The 16,957-nt window shown below is 29.2% G+C and overlaps 1 protein-coding gene across 4 annotated transcripts; it reads left to right on the plus strand.

Annotated features, from left to right (window-relative positions):
* The first annotated feature begins 3,216 nt into the window (after nt 1–3,216).
* On the plus strand, nt 3,217–16,613 carry LOC111029567. Of its 4 annotated transcripts, none has more exons than XM_022308608.1 (13): nt 3,217–3,393; nt 7,088–7,193; nt 7,255–7,346; nt 12,382–12,491; nt 12,641–12,763; nt 12,854–12,976; nt 13,692–13,835; nt 13,959–14,139; nt 14,233–14,377; nt 14,596–14,786; nt 14,858–15,046; nt 15,282–15,338; nt 16,120–16,425. In XM_022308608.1, exons 1-13 carry the CDS (start codon nt 3,232–3,234, stop codon nt 16,351–16,353), a joined length of 1,857 nt encoding a protein of 618 aa, XP_022164300.1. In that variant the 5' UTR covers nt 3,217–3,231; the 3' UTR covers nt 16,354–16,425. The 4 variants fall into 4 exon arrangements, with proteins under 4 accessions (XP_022164300.1, XP_022164301.1, XP_022164302.1 ...); XM_022308611.1 differs by lacking the exon at nt 3,217–3,393 and adding an exon at nt 6,562–6,917 and having other exon boundaries at nt 16,120–16,423; XM_022308609.1 differs by lacking the exon at nt 15,282–15,338 and having other exon boundaries at nt 14,858–15,058; nt 16,120–16,613.
* Nucleotides 16,614–16,957: the final 344 nt, after the last annotated feature.

The following is a 16,957-nucleotide window of genomic DNA, read 5'->3' on the forward strand; positions in this document are numbered from 1 at the left end:
AATTGTTGTTGTTATTTATAATAAGTATGAGTAATATTAAGTGTTGTTATTATTATTTGTATAATAATTAATAGGTATATATTATAAGTTATAACGATAGAAGTATCGGTAATTGCCTCCACTCCACTCCACTACATATTAACGAGATAAGAATATGGGCCAGCGAACTAAATCCGTCGTCGACCACACTCACAAGTCACAACACCCTCATTATATTTTGTTTTGGTGATTTATTTGAAATATTATTGTCCCATTTCTCAGTTCTCTACATTTTTTACACTGCTGATATCCCAGTTAGTCAGTTCACTCTCATTGGAACCTACGCTGATGACACAGCCATACTTGCCTCAAGTGTTGACCCTATCTTTGCCAGCTATCAAATCCAAACTCACCTAAACATCCTTATGCCATGGTTCAATAAATGGGGAATTAAAATCAACGAAACCAAGTCATTGCATTTGCATATAACCTTTTCCTTAAGACCACATCCACATGACTGTCTGCCGATCATCATGAATAATTCCACTATTCCTCATCATTGCACGAGTGTCAAATATCTCGGTCTCACATTCGACAGAAAACTCACATGGGGTCCTCACCTCAAGAACAAACGAAAACAATTAAATAGTAGACTTCACCTAATTAGACCCTTACTAAGATCTAATATCAACATTCATAACAAAATCCTTATATACAAATGCCTCCTCCGACCCTTATGGACCTACGTATCGTACTATGGGGCCCAACCAAAAAATCAAATGCAAAAACGATCCAATCATTCCAATCAATTTGTCTGCGTATCATTGCCAAAGCTCCATGGTACGTAACGAACAAATAACTCCACGATGACCTCCAAATCAAAACCGTCCACGACACAGCCACCAATTTCTATAAAAGATTTCATGGGAAACTCCTCACGAACCTCAACCACCTTATCTCACATCTACACACCGATACGATTGTGAGTATAGTGAGTACCAACTACTAATTAAGTATTAACCTATTGCTATATATAACGTGACTTTCGGAGGTACAGTCCCGTTTTAAATGACTACGAGTAGTCTATGAAATGTCCAGCTGTCCCCAAAGAGCTTAAAAATGTACGTAAATGTTTTCACAAAAAACTAATTTGTGGAAAGGCTTTGCATTTAAAATTAAAAATGTTTAACTGTTAATCCCCATGAATAAAAATTATATTGCAATAAAATATAATAATCAAAGACATTAGCGCGGTCGCTGTATCGACCACTGGTGCATACATATATATTGTTAAACTATTTAAGTGCACAATCACCGAGAATATAGGTACCTGCTGAAAATCGTTAGGTGGGACAGTGCAAGTATTTGTACACTTCCATGCTAAAAAGTAAAAATCTTTCTCGTGCAAATTTTTGTAAAATAATTCATAATTGTGGGGTAGGTAAATTTTATCTTTTCTATCTTGTCAGGCTAGCAGAAATTTTAAACCAGATTTGCTTATCCGAAAATTATGGAAAACCGGCCCACCAAACGGCTCAAGATTGTTCTATTTTAATTTTCTAGTTTTTAATACATAAAATATTATTCCACTTATTTTGAATAATTTGTTTTATTATAAAAACTACTGCGTTTCACTTTATTACTTCTACTGTTGTCATCAAAAGCGAAATTTCATTGGAAAGTTATAAAAAATGTGTTCTCTATTAAAATTTACAGGTGACCCTCTTCAAATGGAAAAAAATTATGATCACGTTGCCTGTACAACATTTTTATTATAATTATGAGATCATTTACTGGAAAAAAAGGGTCATATTTTTCTATCAATAATCTATTTTTAAAACCTAATCTAAGTAATCTATTGAAAGTTAAATTACTATATAGAAACACATTTTACCTTTTATTTAGTGGTCAATCTCATTTAATCTTAGCACATACAATATACGTATTCATACGTGGGTACAAGCGAATATCACTACGACACTCTTCGTGTCTCATCACTCAACAGTATTTGCCAAGCAATCATCTCTACTGCAGAAGTGCTGATCGAGCTATGCCACGGAAATCCAAAGCCGTGAGCTTTACTCAGAGTATAGTGGAATCAAGCAACGGAGTGCTATCATAGATAGTTCTATATTTATAAGTATTGTAAGTGTGAGAGCCTTATAGGTAACTTCAATCACCTTGTTATAATCATTCAGAATGCACCAACTACATTAACAATTTCTATTAGAAAATAAGATGATGTCGAATAATATTGTACCATGTCTAGAAAGTGCTAATTTAAGTATTTGTAATTTTTATTTTATTTAATTAAATCTTAATATTTTTAGGGAAATCTGACCATTATTATAGTATCAATAAATAGTGTAAATCATTTAATTTAATTAAAATAGGTATGTACATAAGGGATAACACGTATTATGTATTATTGTATTAAGTACGCTTCTTTGAATTATTTTAAGACTACTAAGAAGTTAGGTTTATATATTTTTCATACATAGGTAGGTTACATACCTATAATCTATCTATATACATAAGAATCTAACTTGATTTTGGAGACGAAGGAAACCGGTTTTGAACCCTCATTATAATAATAATAATTAACTAATTACCAATTATTTTCATTTACCCACCGATAACGATGTCTGTTCTTTTTTTAAATTTTTTTTTAAAATTTTATAATTGTTGCATTATTTGTATAGCCAAAAAATAGTCTTATGTTTTTAAATTAAATTATAAAAAAATAATTTCTTCCGGAGGATGTCGGGCAGCTAGTATTATTATAAGTAGGCACTGTTGTCTTTAGGAATTTTCCAGTTTCTATCCATTTTCAGAAGTATTCCTAATTATATAACATAGCGTGTAAAATATACGATTTATAACTTTACATTACCGTAATATTAATTAAATATAATATATACACAATGTGAATGCGACGTGATCCGTTCAGAATATAATATAAATTATAATATAAAGATATTAATGTTTTTCGAGTAATTTAGTGTTTTTAGCTGAAAACGGTTATAACTCACGGTTCTGTTTACCTACGTAAGGCTAAATATTTGATCAGTTGCGCCGATGCGAATCGATAAAATTTCGGAAAAAATAGGATGCACACGTACCTATTTAATAGAGATACGCTCGATCGTCAACGACGGTTTAAGTATAAACTTATTTCCGATATTTTGTACGCAATTGTCGAGTACTTAAACGTACAAACAATTTTGGTTGGCGCCTCGTCGCGGGTACGATATGCGATTTACACTGATCGTCTTCAGCGGTATGCTGCTCCAGAGTGTTGTCGTCGATCGTTATTCGGCCACGGCGGCGTTCGACCCGGTGCAATTAACTAAAATGGCAAGCATTCTCATGTCCGAACGAGCCCTGAATGATTCGCCCACTTGTACGCTCATGGTAACGAACTATAATCTATATAATATGTACCCACCTGTTATTTATTTACTTGTTTTTTATATTTATCATACGATCGTCGTTGCCCGCGTGATGAAAGTGTTGTGGCACATCACAAAAAAACATTTCTTTTTAACTATTTACACCGTTCGATCATATTATACTCTCGGATTTTTGCTAACACGATGACAGACAACTAACCTATCGCAGTTCAGTACTTAGATAGGTATGTAATATCTATTATTATTTATTCGTCATGTTAAACAATTGTGAGCGGTGAGATTAGTAATTATTATTACATTTTTACTTGCTCAGTTGATCCATGCTCACGAGTCATAACTCAGAAAGTCAGAAGCCTCGATTATTTTTAGTAGTTTTTCCGTATAGTGAAGAATCGCGTACCTAATATTAAAATAATTTATAACATAATAATATATATTTATATTTTACATGTTTATAGTATAGGTATTTTATGATATGATAGATAATACGATTTTTATCCGATATTAATAACCGTGGTTTTATACTCTTATTTACAAGACCATGATAATAACTATTCAAATTCCTAGTACTTATAACTTATAAGCGAATTGTGTTCATTGTATATCTCCGATAAGGGTAGTCCCGCCTACTCAAAGTTGGTACCATCATAATATCTACAAACCTTTCCGTCTATACGTTCGTTTTGCCGCCAGATTTCAATTTCCAATTTTCATTACCGATACTTTTTCCTTTTGTCTTTTTACGGACTGTTTAGGTCCATAGGTCTCCCCAGGTGAGGCCGTGAGGCGATGAAGTGGGAGGTTGCTTATCTGTCAAAGTTCCGACACACAACACATAGGTAATTAACGTTCAGAATAATGCATTTTACTCCGTTTTTTTTTAATATAACATTAGTTTGACCTATTATTGAAATTTGAAAGTTAGAATATTATTAAACCCCACATAGGTTTTTATATTTTAATTCTCAAACAAGTTATGAGCATTTTGAATTGTTATTTTTTTTTTAAATTTTACTCATAAGTTGTTGTAAAATTAAAATACAAAAAAAGCTTACAGGAGCCATAAATAATATTTTCACCTTCAAATTTAATAATATAGTTATAAGTAATTTTACTATAATATTTAAAATACAAAGTGGAATGGATTATTCTGAACCTAAAATTTGTCGACACGGTTAATGATACACGTGGATAGTATAAAAAACATATATTCAAAACATATATTTTATAAAAATAAACAATAATTATATTTTATTCTATAAATCACAATTTAAAACTTTATACTTGAGTATAACCAGTAACTACAATACTACATACTTTCCATATAGTCTGTTTTAATACCTACGGTACACATTGTACTATATTGAAACATGGTAGTATGGTGCCTATAAATAGGCAATAGCTTAAAATTAATCTAAATATTGTTTAAATATCATTCAGTAAGTATGTAAAATAAAATATAATATAAGTAATACGTAAATTAATAATATTATATTAATATACCTACGTACAATTTTCAAGTCCCCACGAATAATTTTTTTTAATTATAACAAAATAAATAAAATCGTTATTCTTCGTTTAAAATATATATATATATATCTATATACAGGGTGTTTCTGAAGTGTGTGAGGTAATTAGTATACGCATACTCACTGTGATGCCACAGTGAAGATTTTTTTGGAATTTTTTTTCTAACTTCAAAATCTGGGTTTTTTAAATTTATTTTGAGAATATTATCTTGAATGTAAAAATAAACACTCTAGTCGTATTTTTTGCAAAATTCTCATACGAATCGAGATATCACATCATTTTTGCGCTTGTCGCGCGTTTTTCGCGCTCGAATCGCCAACTAAAAAAAAAGTCGTGCGACACATCGATTTGTATGAGAATACTGCAAGATAATCAGTGGTGATAATTATTTGTTGTCATTGATAATACACGATTAATTAACACATTGTTTTACATTGTCGACTAATAAAAAATATGAAATAATAACAAAATTAGGGATAACAGAGTTTTAAACGATCAAATTTTACTAGCATACATTTGTGTCATACCTTTATTAAATAACTTTTAACTTTATAAAGTTATAATAGTTAGAGATAAAAAAACTACCTATTTGTGTGTTTATACTGAAATTCCAGTTTTTGGATATCCTAGTACCTAACATAATTACTTTGACTCGATAAGATAAACATTTTATTTTATACTAATGACAACAAATAATTATCACCACTGATTATCTTGCAGTATTCTCATACAAATCGATGTGTCGCACGACTTTTTTTTTAGTTGGCGATTCGAGCGCGAAAAACGCGCGACAAGCGCAAAAATGATGTGATATCTCGATTCGTATGAGAATTTTGCAAAAAATACGACTAGAGTGTTTATTTTTACATTCAAGATAATATTCTCAAAATAAATTTAAAAAACCCAGATTTTGAAGTTAGAAAAAAAATTCCAAAAAAATCTTCATTGTGGCATCACAGTGAGTATGCGTATACTAATTACCTCACACACTTCAGAAACACCCTGTATATATATCTCATTTCATAAATATTTAAACTTCAAACAACTAAAAAAAATATACATACATTTTTTAGATTTTAAGGTTTCATTAATACATTTTTAAATTTAGTTAAACAAATTGAACATTTTATACATTTTTAACTTGGTACAAACATATAGTAATACTAACCAATATACATACATTTATATGTATAGCATTATTATAGCTACTTAAATATTTTACATAAAATCATTCAAAATTTTACCTTAACAATAAAGCGCCATTTTATAACTTTAATTATTTATTTTATCATAATATTATGCTGGTATGCAGCGACGAAGATTTTAATTGTTACATGATACGCGCATTTTATAATGGTTGTTTTGGTCGTTCGGAGGTGGCTAGCCGCATCAAGATCCAAGGCGAATGTATTTATATATTATAATAGGTATTCAAGTACACATAATACGCATATAATATATAAAACAAAATATTATGACGGATAGACGAAGTAAAAATATAGTCATATTAATAATAATAATCAGTGTTAGCGACGGCAGCGTTTAGACACGTGCATTTTTTGGCGCGCAATATTAAACGGCGATTTATAGTGTCCTTGGAGACTCGTAGGTGTGTGATCGCGCCCTGATTATGATCCATTCAATTTTTCGCATATCACCTCCTCTACAGACCCCGCGATCTTTGTCTGCTTATTACGTCGATGTGATTCAATAATACAATACAACAAGTAACAACCGTGACCGCCGAACCGATCAGTCTGCGGCAAGTTGTGAATTCATTATCATCGATGTTATGAGTCATTGCTATTTGAAGTGTCTGAACTAAAATTGAAGAACGCATTTTTATACTTTTCTACAATCCGTCGCGATTTGCGTCACTGTCTGAAACCCATTTTCTCGCATCAGTCTTATATTTATATTTTATACAGATCGAATAATTCTACGAATTATTTAAACCATATACATTGACCTTTCGATTGACTTGCAAATTTCTTGGTAAGTGTCCAAGTTACCAATTGGCTACCCGTTTTGGTAAATTATTTTGAATCGACTGCCGTCATTCGCCGTCACGGTTGAATATCTTCTATGCACATTTTTTATCTTTACACTGTGTATTGAATAGTAGTGTTATTTTTCTTATTAACTTTTGCTTCAATTTTTTCTAGAGTGGATTTGTACCTACAACAATGGGAGAAGCCGGTGAGGAAGTCCAATTATATGTTTACGATTTAACTGGTGGTATGGCCAAATCCCTGGGTCAGTCATTATTGCGTAAGTTGCCACACAATACATAATATACACTGACCCTACTATGTATATAAATGATTTGCAGAAAAAAATATTGAAGGTATTTGGCACACTGCAATAATAGTATTCGGTAAAGAGTATTTTTTTGGCTCCAATGGGATATCAGTATGCGATCCAGTGAGTATTATGTTGTATATGAATTTGATTTCAATATAATTTTATAGTAATTTGTAGGTTCAGGTTAAGTAAAGTATATAAGTTATGCCCACCTAAATTTATTATTTACTGTATTTAGTATATTATTTATATTCACAAACAAGAGCTCATCAGAACTCCAAAAAAATATGTCGCTCTTGACCTGAATTATAAACAATTTGTTTTAATTGATTAAAATAATCTTTCTAAATAGGTATAAGTAATCTTTAATTGGTATGATATTGTAATAGCCAATACCTAGGTTTATTCAACTTAAACTTATGAATTTTTGATAAAAAAAAATTCTTGCTAAGTTATTATAGAATTTAAAATCAACTGTTCACATATCATCAATAATTGTTTAATATTCAGAAATACAATTTGAAATTTGTAGTTAGGACTATTTATTTAATATATGTTCTAAATCACAAAAATGAATTATTAGTAGTTTTGAGCTTAGATGATTTCCAAAATCTATTATAAAAGAGATAAACAATATTGAAGAACATGTAAATTCTATAAAATAATAAAAGTACACTTCCTTATATTAGTTAATTTACTTAAATTTACTGCAAAATATGTATTATCAGAAATGATCTCAATAAAATGTATTGTACAAATTTATACATTATAGGTAATTCAAGCTACCCTAACATTTTAAAGATTATCTTTATTGTTTTTCAACGATATATTTTGATATTAATTAGGTACTTCTAATGTCATCAATCTTTCTGTTTTCTACTTTAAAATTGCAAAATATTTGTTACATTTTAATTACATTTAACAATAATGAAATAACAATGTTGTGTTTGTATATTACAATATTTCGTAGATAAATGCACTTATGTACATTTTATAGTTTTAGTTTTAATGATTCTATTTTATTATGAAAGAGATAATTTACATTTCATACTTAAGTAATGCAATACTCACAGAGCCGTGTTAAGCTATTTGAGGCCTACCCCTAACCTAACCCGTCATACATTTTATTTCTTATAGGTATATTGTCAAATTGTTTTTTTTTATTATTTCTTAATTTATAATTAATATGTGGGTACAGGCTGCAACATTTGACCAAGATGAGGGGCATCAGGTCAAATTCCTCCAATCCCCCCTCTCATTAAGACTACTATAAATAAAATAGGTGTATTATATTAGGTGAATTTAATATTATATTATTTCTACTTATCAAACGTATATTTATTTTGCAACTAAATTGATATAAAATGTTCAACAGACTTTAATGTATTACAAAAGTGTAATTGAAGTTGTAATTGGCAATAACCCAATGATGAAAATATCTAATGTTATTGCCGCTGTTATATAAAACATTTCAGTTTTCTAAATAAAAAAAAACTATAAACTATGTGTGTAATTTTTTTTTATTGTATTTTTATTAAAATAGCCAAAAATAAATAAAAATAGTTTTATTGATATGATTGCAAAATAATTGATTTGTTTCCCTTATTGTCAGGATTTTATGAGCTATGCATCCATTAAATTAGAATGTTAAAAGTTGAATAATTTTCTTAAAAAATAGTCTGTATATATATTATATATTATATAGTGAGTTCAAGGAAACAGGAATTATTTTGTATGTATGCCACTGAATTTGATACATTTTCCTACGTAGAAAGTTATGTAGGAAAATCTTTGAAAAATTAAAATTTTTTAACTGGAGTATAAAAAAAAAATTTTAAGTTTCAACCCCTATTTCAGATTCTGAGTAGAACAATAAAAGCATTGAGTTTGTAAGATATGTGTGTTTTTTTGACAGGGTAATTCACCAAGTGTATGCTCATCTCCTTTTTTTGTCTTCAATAATAGAGCTATTGAATATCTGATTTTTAGAATTTGTAAATATACCAAGGTTCTCTAATATAATATTATAATATCTAATTTTATTTATATTTTTAATTTTTGAAATTGTTTGTGCTAATTAAGGAGTGGCACAAACTTCTGTCCTTCGAATGGCAACCACTATTTCTTAGCGGACAATTTTTCTTAAAATACTGATATACCAATATCAAAATTTGAAGTTATTTGAGTTATTTAATTTTCTGTACAAATGATAAGTTTATGAGCCCACCTTAGTGACCTGTGGGTTTACAAGATATGAACATTTTAGTAATTTATATTAATCTATCAATATTTACAATATGTAAAAATGATCCAAGTATATTAAATACTAGATAAAAAATTATATTTTCATAAAACCATTAGGACTATTGTCCCTAGTATTAACATTTTAATAACTAGTAAATTACTCTTTCAAATTTTAAATTAATCACCTACATCAAAATTTAAATTAAAAATGTACGTTATTAATTTACACTAAAAAAAGTTTAAAATGTTTGTAGTAAAAGTGTATATCAATGTCGCCATAGGGACACTCATTAAGTAGTCCAACAACTCAAGAATTATGAAAAAAATCTTTGAGTTCATTTAAAAATTTATACGATCTCTATTTAAATAAATTAATTGAAAAAATGGCAAAGATGGGTAGAAGCATGCTTGATGGGATATTATGTTTTTGGGCAGGAAATAATTTTTTTTCTTATGAATTTCACATAGTCTATTTTGCGTTTCTACTGTGGCAATCAAATATTAATTAACCGATTTGAATTTGCTATAGCAACCGGTAAACAATAAAATTAATTTACCATATCAACTAAACAAAAAACAGACCATCAAAATCTGGATACAATTTTTGTTTTTTTTTTTGTAACGACTCCCCTAACAATTTATGGATATAATTATGATACCATAGCACCACTTTAATAAAAAAAATTTTACCATAATTTTAGGGGAGAAAACATCAAGTATAGTGTATACTGTATAGCACACTTTTTTGTTTCTATCACCACCAGCGTCACTTGTTAGAACAGTAAAAATGCTTAGATTTACAACTTCAATATCTTTTCTGGTAGGCATTTTTTTTAAATTTAAGGTAAGAAAACTTTTGATGAATTTTGTATTAAATTTTAAATCCCTAGATATATAAGTAGAATAATTTGTATGAATTTCTAACTCAAACTTTTGTAATTTTGTCAAAACTTCAGCTTTGAATTCTACTACAAACATATTGTGGGCTTACGCTCTTTTTAGATTCTGAACGGTGTGATGAATGCATTGATCTTACAATAATGTATAATGTGTTAAAATGTTTGTGTGTTTGTGTGTACACGATGATAATGGTCAAAATAATATGTATTTCGATTTTCAACTCCAGTAACTTTTCTGTTGGGAAAGTGAATCTTGTTGATGCATACGGTTATTACAAATTCACAGTAGTTTTTAAAAGCGTCGAGAAAACCAAAAAAAAAAGTAACGAACAATTTTTTATGTAGAATCAGTTTTCGACAATTTTGGTTTTTGGGGTAACTCTTAAAAAATTAATCTTAGATACATGCAATTTTCACTAATATATAAGCATTTTCTATACACAATACAATAAAACTATTAAAATACTTTGATTTTTTTGAGCTATTTATAGGCCTAAGAAAATTTAGATTTTTTTATTAGTTTTTTTTAAAACTGTATAAAAATTAATTAATTAAGTTCAAAAATGTTCTATGAATATTTCAAATTTGAAAATGTAATACAATATTTCCCATAAGTTGTCTTACATTTAAGAAAAAAAAGGTTAACCTGAAATCAAAACTAATTTTTTATGAATGTTTGAACTAAGTAAGACATTGGATTCTCCCTCAAATTAACAAATTCTCATAAAACGATTTTCTTGTTGGTAAACTAAAAACCTTACATACTGGACCTTTTCACCAAATGTTTATTTTATCATGGTTAGGAAATTTTTTAATTGCTTTTATAACAAATTATAGGGATCTGACCTTGTATTCAATTTTCATTTTGATATTTTAAATATTGACTGTATGAGAGTGTGTTAAAGTTTCATACAAGTTTATCATATGAAATCACAAGAAAATAAGGGAAATTTTTGGTAGACCAATGCTGTAAACATTTCATATATTATGTTCAGTCAGTCAATTCTTCTTCTTCAAAAGCAACTATTGGCTAGCTTTTTAGAAATAAAATAATTTGATTAGAAAAGGGATACAATAAAAAAAAAGTGCTCATGCGTGTGAAAAATGATAAAAATGTAGTGTTATATTAAGTTCTCAAGTGAAAATACATTAATCAATTTCATGGGCTCAAAATTGTTGGTAGTACCCTTATTGATGAACACTTGGTGTAGTGTATATTGAAGGATGATTAGCCAAATGTTTTAAATTCCAATTGTATGTTGTATGGCATTATTTTGAGTGAAATTAATATTTTTAACGTTTAGGCTACAATTATATTGAAGGAAATTAAATGATTTTTTCATGTTTCAAAAAGTTATTATAATCCAAAATATTAAATTGTTTCTACCTAACTATAAAATAAATAAAGTGGTAGTCTCAATTAATATTATGTTTCCCTAATGAATTAGTAGGTATATCATTAAATCAGTGGCACAGTTAATAATAGTAATAATAATAATAATATTTTTTAAAAGAAAGTTTGCAGATAATTATTTAGTGCCTTAGGTTTTCCTTAGTTCGTGTTTTATTTGAAAAATATTTTTTTTTATTATTATTATTTATTTCTATGGATTTTGATTTAAGGAAATGTCTCAATAACAACACAAATTCATAAGTTTTCACAGGTTTATCGAAAATATTTAATCAGCAATGTTGATTTGACTAATAATGTAGAAAAATTAAAATTAAACATTGTTGTGCATTATTCACGAGCGTGATAACATAATACATATATTATAATTATCTTTAGGTATCTATAGTACTTAGCTGAATGCTTCGTGTATGAAAGTCTATCCCACATATCACTATTTTGACACCATTCCAATTCGACTAAGTCCCACTCTGTTCAGTCTAAAAATAGGTACACAGTATTTCTAACACGACGCTGTGGCCAATCGTTGCATACTTTCAGTGGAAATAATATATGCTCCTTCTCGCTTAGTACTTAACGCCGATTCTTTCGATTATTCTAGGGCACCACAGCCTTGGGAAATCCGCTACGTACCCATAGTTTGGGAAAGACGTGTTTGCCGCAAGACGTGTTCCAAGAATATTTGCGTGGTCTAGAACAGGATACATTCTCGTAAGTACATACCCTATATATTACCCACAGTGGAATGATTTCGAACACAATATACCAACATATCATATTATATTAATTTATTATATAGTGGTATTAATAGTATCTATTATTATTTATTGCTAATAATATCTTTTTTTTTGTACCTTTAGCGCAGACAAGTATAATTTATTACGACACAATTGTAATAATTTTTCCAACGAGATTAGTCAGTTTTTATGCGGAAATACAATTCCTAGCTACATTTTAGACTTACCAAACGAAATACTTAACACGTGTGTATTTTTATACCTACCTTATAATTTTTTTCTCAATATCCTCAAGGACCTCACCTTTGCAATAAAATATTTTTTATTTTATTTTAGTCCATTTGGTCAACAACTGGCACCACTTTTAGAGTTATTCTCCAACAATATTGGTATACATCCGGGCGTAACGAGGTCTGCTTCCGATTTTGAATCTCTTAACAACGATATCGATTCTGCCAGGTATGTCGTGTACAGTTTTTATTTAAATGTTGCAATTTAATTTTTAGCTTTTCACTTGTAATAACATCTATCTTAATGATTATATTAACCACTTTAAAACTTATTTTTAGCAATTAACAAAATGGCGTTGTTTGTGATTTGTTGTTTCAGAAACTAATGATATTATCCTTAGATGATATCAGCGATCACTCTCCTTAACACTTCCATCCGCAATTCATGGTCATAATATTAATTCAAGCTGCTCTCTTCAACTAAATAATGTTGCTCTCTATTTGTATTTAGTTTTAAGCTAAATATAAATAAAATACCCTTATTTGTTTGTTATGACTTATCACTTATGAAATTACGAAATTAAATTAGAATATTTTATTTTACCTTTGCATACTTATTTAAAATAGTAAAACATTTTTAAACAATTATATTTTATTTGTTCATGACATAATTTGTAATTCAGATATACATATAAATTTAATACCTGTGTAAATGTGTAATACCTACTTTTGTTAAATACAAATAAAACTTAGTTAAAATTAACAATTTGTTGTAATTTGTAGTGTATATAACTCGTGTTATTTCCGTCATAATACGTCAAATATATTATTTTATAATATGTTTCTTGTATAACAATTTTAAGATGCGTGAACGAATAACTTGGAGCTCATTGTATCTTATGCCGGCAGTTTTTAATTTTTATTCTCTATTTATCCATTGACAGAAAACAATCAGCGTTATTAGAAGAAAAACGCAATAAGCTTAACGAGAAACTAGAAAAAAGAGATAAAAGAAAGAAGAAAAAGAAGAACAAGAACAAAAACTTGAGCGATCAGTTTTGTACGGATTCCGAACCCAGTTCCAGCAGGTAGGTGTTCGTAACTTGTTTTAAATACATTATTATCATTTATTATATTTAATTACAATACGAGTGTGGGATGTAATACATTTATACCCACGGTACCCATTATTTGTAATTTTACGTTTGAAGGTACGGCGATAATCGCAAAAAAATGTCTGAAAACGGGACGAATGGAGTAAATGCTGAGAACGAAGTTCTCCGGCCTGCAGCTGTAGTTGATGACAATGACGCGGAAGACTTGGCAAGGAAGGAGCTTGAGTTACAGCGTAAAGCACGTGACCCGCCTATAGTGTTCCTGGATACCATAAACGTAGGGTTTACATGATCGTAACTGTTAACTGTATAGTTTCAACCGTGATATATTTACCTATTGTATGCATATATTTAATCGAATAATTAATAGGTACAAAATGAATTGGAACGATTAGTTGGTTTGATCGATGGCCGCATAAATCCGGACGACATGCAGTATGTCGCCGAACTCGATCAGTATATGTTGGAGAACGAAGGCTCTTGGGCTCTGGGCGAAGGTTTCCTATCGTTTGTTGGTCAGTGTTCTTGATAGTGTAATAGTAATAGCCATAGAACTATTAATTTAACTTAAGTCAATAGGTCTATGGTCGTGTCTTCAGTAGGGCTAGTAAACCATCCCTACATTTTTTTTGTACAAAATTCAAATAAATAATTGAAAATGAAATTTGACACATTAATACATATAGTAATTATTTAGTTTTATACAAACGATTGTAATATGCATGATTTACAGGTAGATTATTAAACGACAGTCAGCTAGTTTCAGAGGTGCGCGAGACGATATTGAACATTTTGGCCGCTGGTGCACTCAAAGACGATATTATTTTAGTGTTGCACCAAGACAGAAGGGAGCACATACTTATGAATTACGCTAATGGATTTGATAAACTTCCTCTGCTTGAACAGCTAGCTCTCACTTTATTTGTCAGTATATTGCGAGCTCGCATCGTCCAGGTTTCTGAAATTACTCATTGTGGCTGTCTAATACATTTCAGATGTGCAATTTGTTTGAGAATAGCAGCACTTCTGAATGGCTTTTATACATATCTGAATGGCAGTTGGGTTCCAGTTCGGTGAGCAACATACGTGTGACAACTAAGGTGGCGGTGAATTCGTTATTGTCAGAAGACAAGGTTCTGCAAGACCGAGGTACAGCCTTGGTGCACAACTTGGCCTGCAAGGAGGTAAAAACAGTGGTCTGTATTGCTTTTGATGTATATATAACTATGTATAAAATAAAAATAAGACCGTTATTTTATTAGGACGTTACCCCATATTAAATAAGTTGCCAGTGTATATATATATTATGTACCTATATAATATGTTATATTATGTAGTGTTTCGCGTTGACGTGCACTCAGTCGATTCTACTGAATGATGTGTGCACGTTCTTCCCTTGTCTCGTTTAACTGTTTTCAGAAAATGTTAAAAAACCAAAACATTCGAAGACTGTTACCCGTGGGATCGTTTTTTAAGGTAGACATAATATATATATATTCCAATATAAACGTGTACGTGGCATACTGGCATTGTGTAAATGTGCTGAGCGTTCTTCTATACTGTAATAATACATTATATTGTTATAATTGATGTAATCAAATGTATCTCTTTCTTACCTGTAATAAATTACTCAAGTAAACTAGAGTGCTGCAAGTTCACAACTATATATTCCATCATTAATATGACGTTTAAGGCAAATTGTGTACGCAACTTGAATAAATTTGTATTTTATCTATACCTAAGTAGGTACCCTATACGCACAGTTTATTTATCGAGTTTTAAAAATTGTTTAAATCTTTATGCATAATATTTAGATGACTAGACTGTTAAATGTATATAATAAAATAATAAAATAAGCTAATGTTAATATTGAATGCAGACGCAACCAACAAGTTTTACTTGTGTTTATTAATTGTTTACTAACATTTCATTGTGTAATACAAGACGTAACTGTTCAAGAATAAAATATTATAATTTAGAACTGCTTTCAGTGTTATTTACAGACACCCTTTTAGATATGCCTATGATGATATTATGTATGAATGTATGATGGATATACAGTTGTGGCACATTTTGATCTTTGCTACTTGTTGCTTTTAATTATTACTAGTGTTTTTTTTTTTAGTTTAATATAGACCAATATTCTTCATATTTCTCAATAAACTATTTAAAAATAAAACTATTGTAAAAATAATGATAATGTTTGTCTTTACTAGATGGCAGTACAAAAATGATTGTAGTTTAATTTTTTTTCAAGGTGTTCGATGATGTAGTTGTGGAACTTGCTATGGCTGTTTTACAGTATTTCAACAGCAAACCCAATGAAGAGCATAGTTTTAGATGTATGAAGTCCTTGGCCAGATTTTGTCAAATATCTAGGCAAGACGTACCACAGTTGGTACAAATGATTGGGCCTCCACCATCTGCTTTCAAAGGCATATCAAATAGAATTGACGAACAAATTACTGAAATTCAAAATTATCTGCGTTGAGAAAAAAATGTAAATAAATTATACCGATAAAAGCATTTTTTATGATAATTTTTTAACTCTAATATGATATATTTTTATACGGATTGTCAAAATTATTAACTTGATATTTATTAGTCTTATTTTTGTTTTTTTGCATTTCAACATTTAATATATTTTTTAGTTGTTTTGTGTTCTAAAGTAAAATATTTATTTAACTATATTTGAGTTTATTTTGAAGTTTAGACCTAATTATCAATTCAAATACATACATTTATTTATTATTTAAGATTATATATTATATTTTAAAAAATGTACCTTTAGGTACCTCATCATATTATCATAACTATAAGTAATACTTATGAATCAGTTATAATAATATTTATAGATACTCTTGAGAATGTGGTACAATTTTATTGTAAACTTTGTGTTGGAAAGTAGAAAATTAAATGAAAATTAAACTATCTAAATAAAAATGAAATATGTAGCATTGTTGTATAGAAATCTAATAAAAAAAAACAAAAGATAAACATTTAAAATCTTTTTAATATATCTATACTTAAATCAATTATTGACATTATATTAAGAACTAATAAGCTTAATTTTAGATTCTAAGCGGAGTGATAAA

This window comes from Myzus persicae, unplaced genomic scaffold, assembly GCF_001856785.1.
Source record: "Myzus persicae strain clone G006 unplaced genomic scaffold, MPER_G0061.0, whole genome shotgun sequence".
NCBI lineage: Eukaryota > Metazoa > Arthropoda > Insecta > Hemiptera > Aphididae > Myzus > Myzus persicae.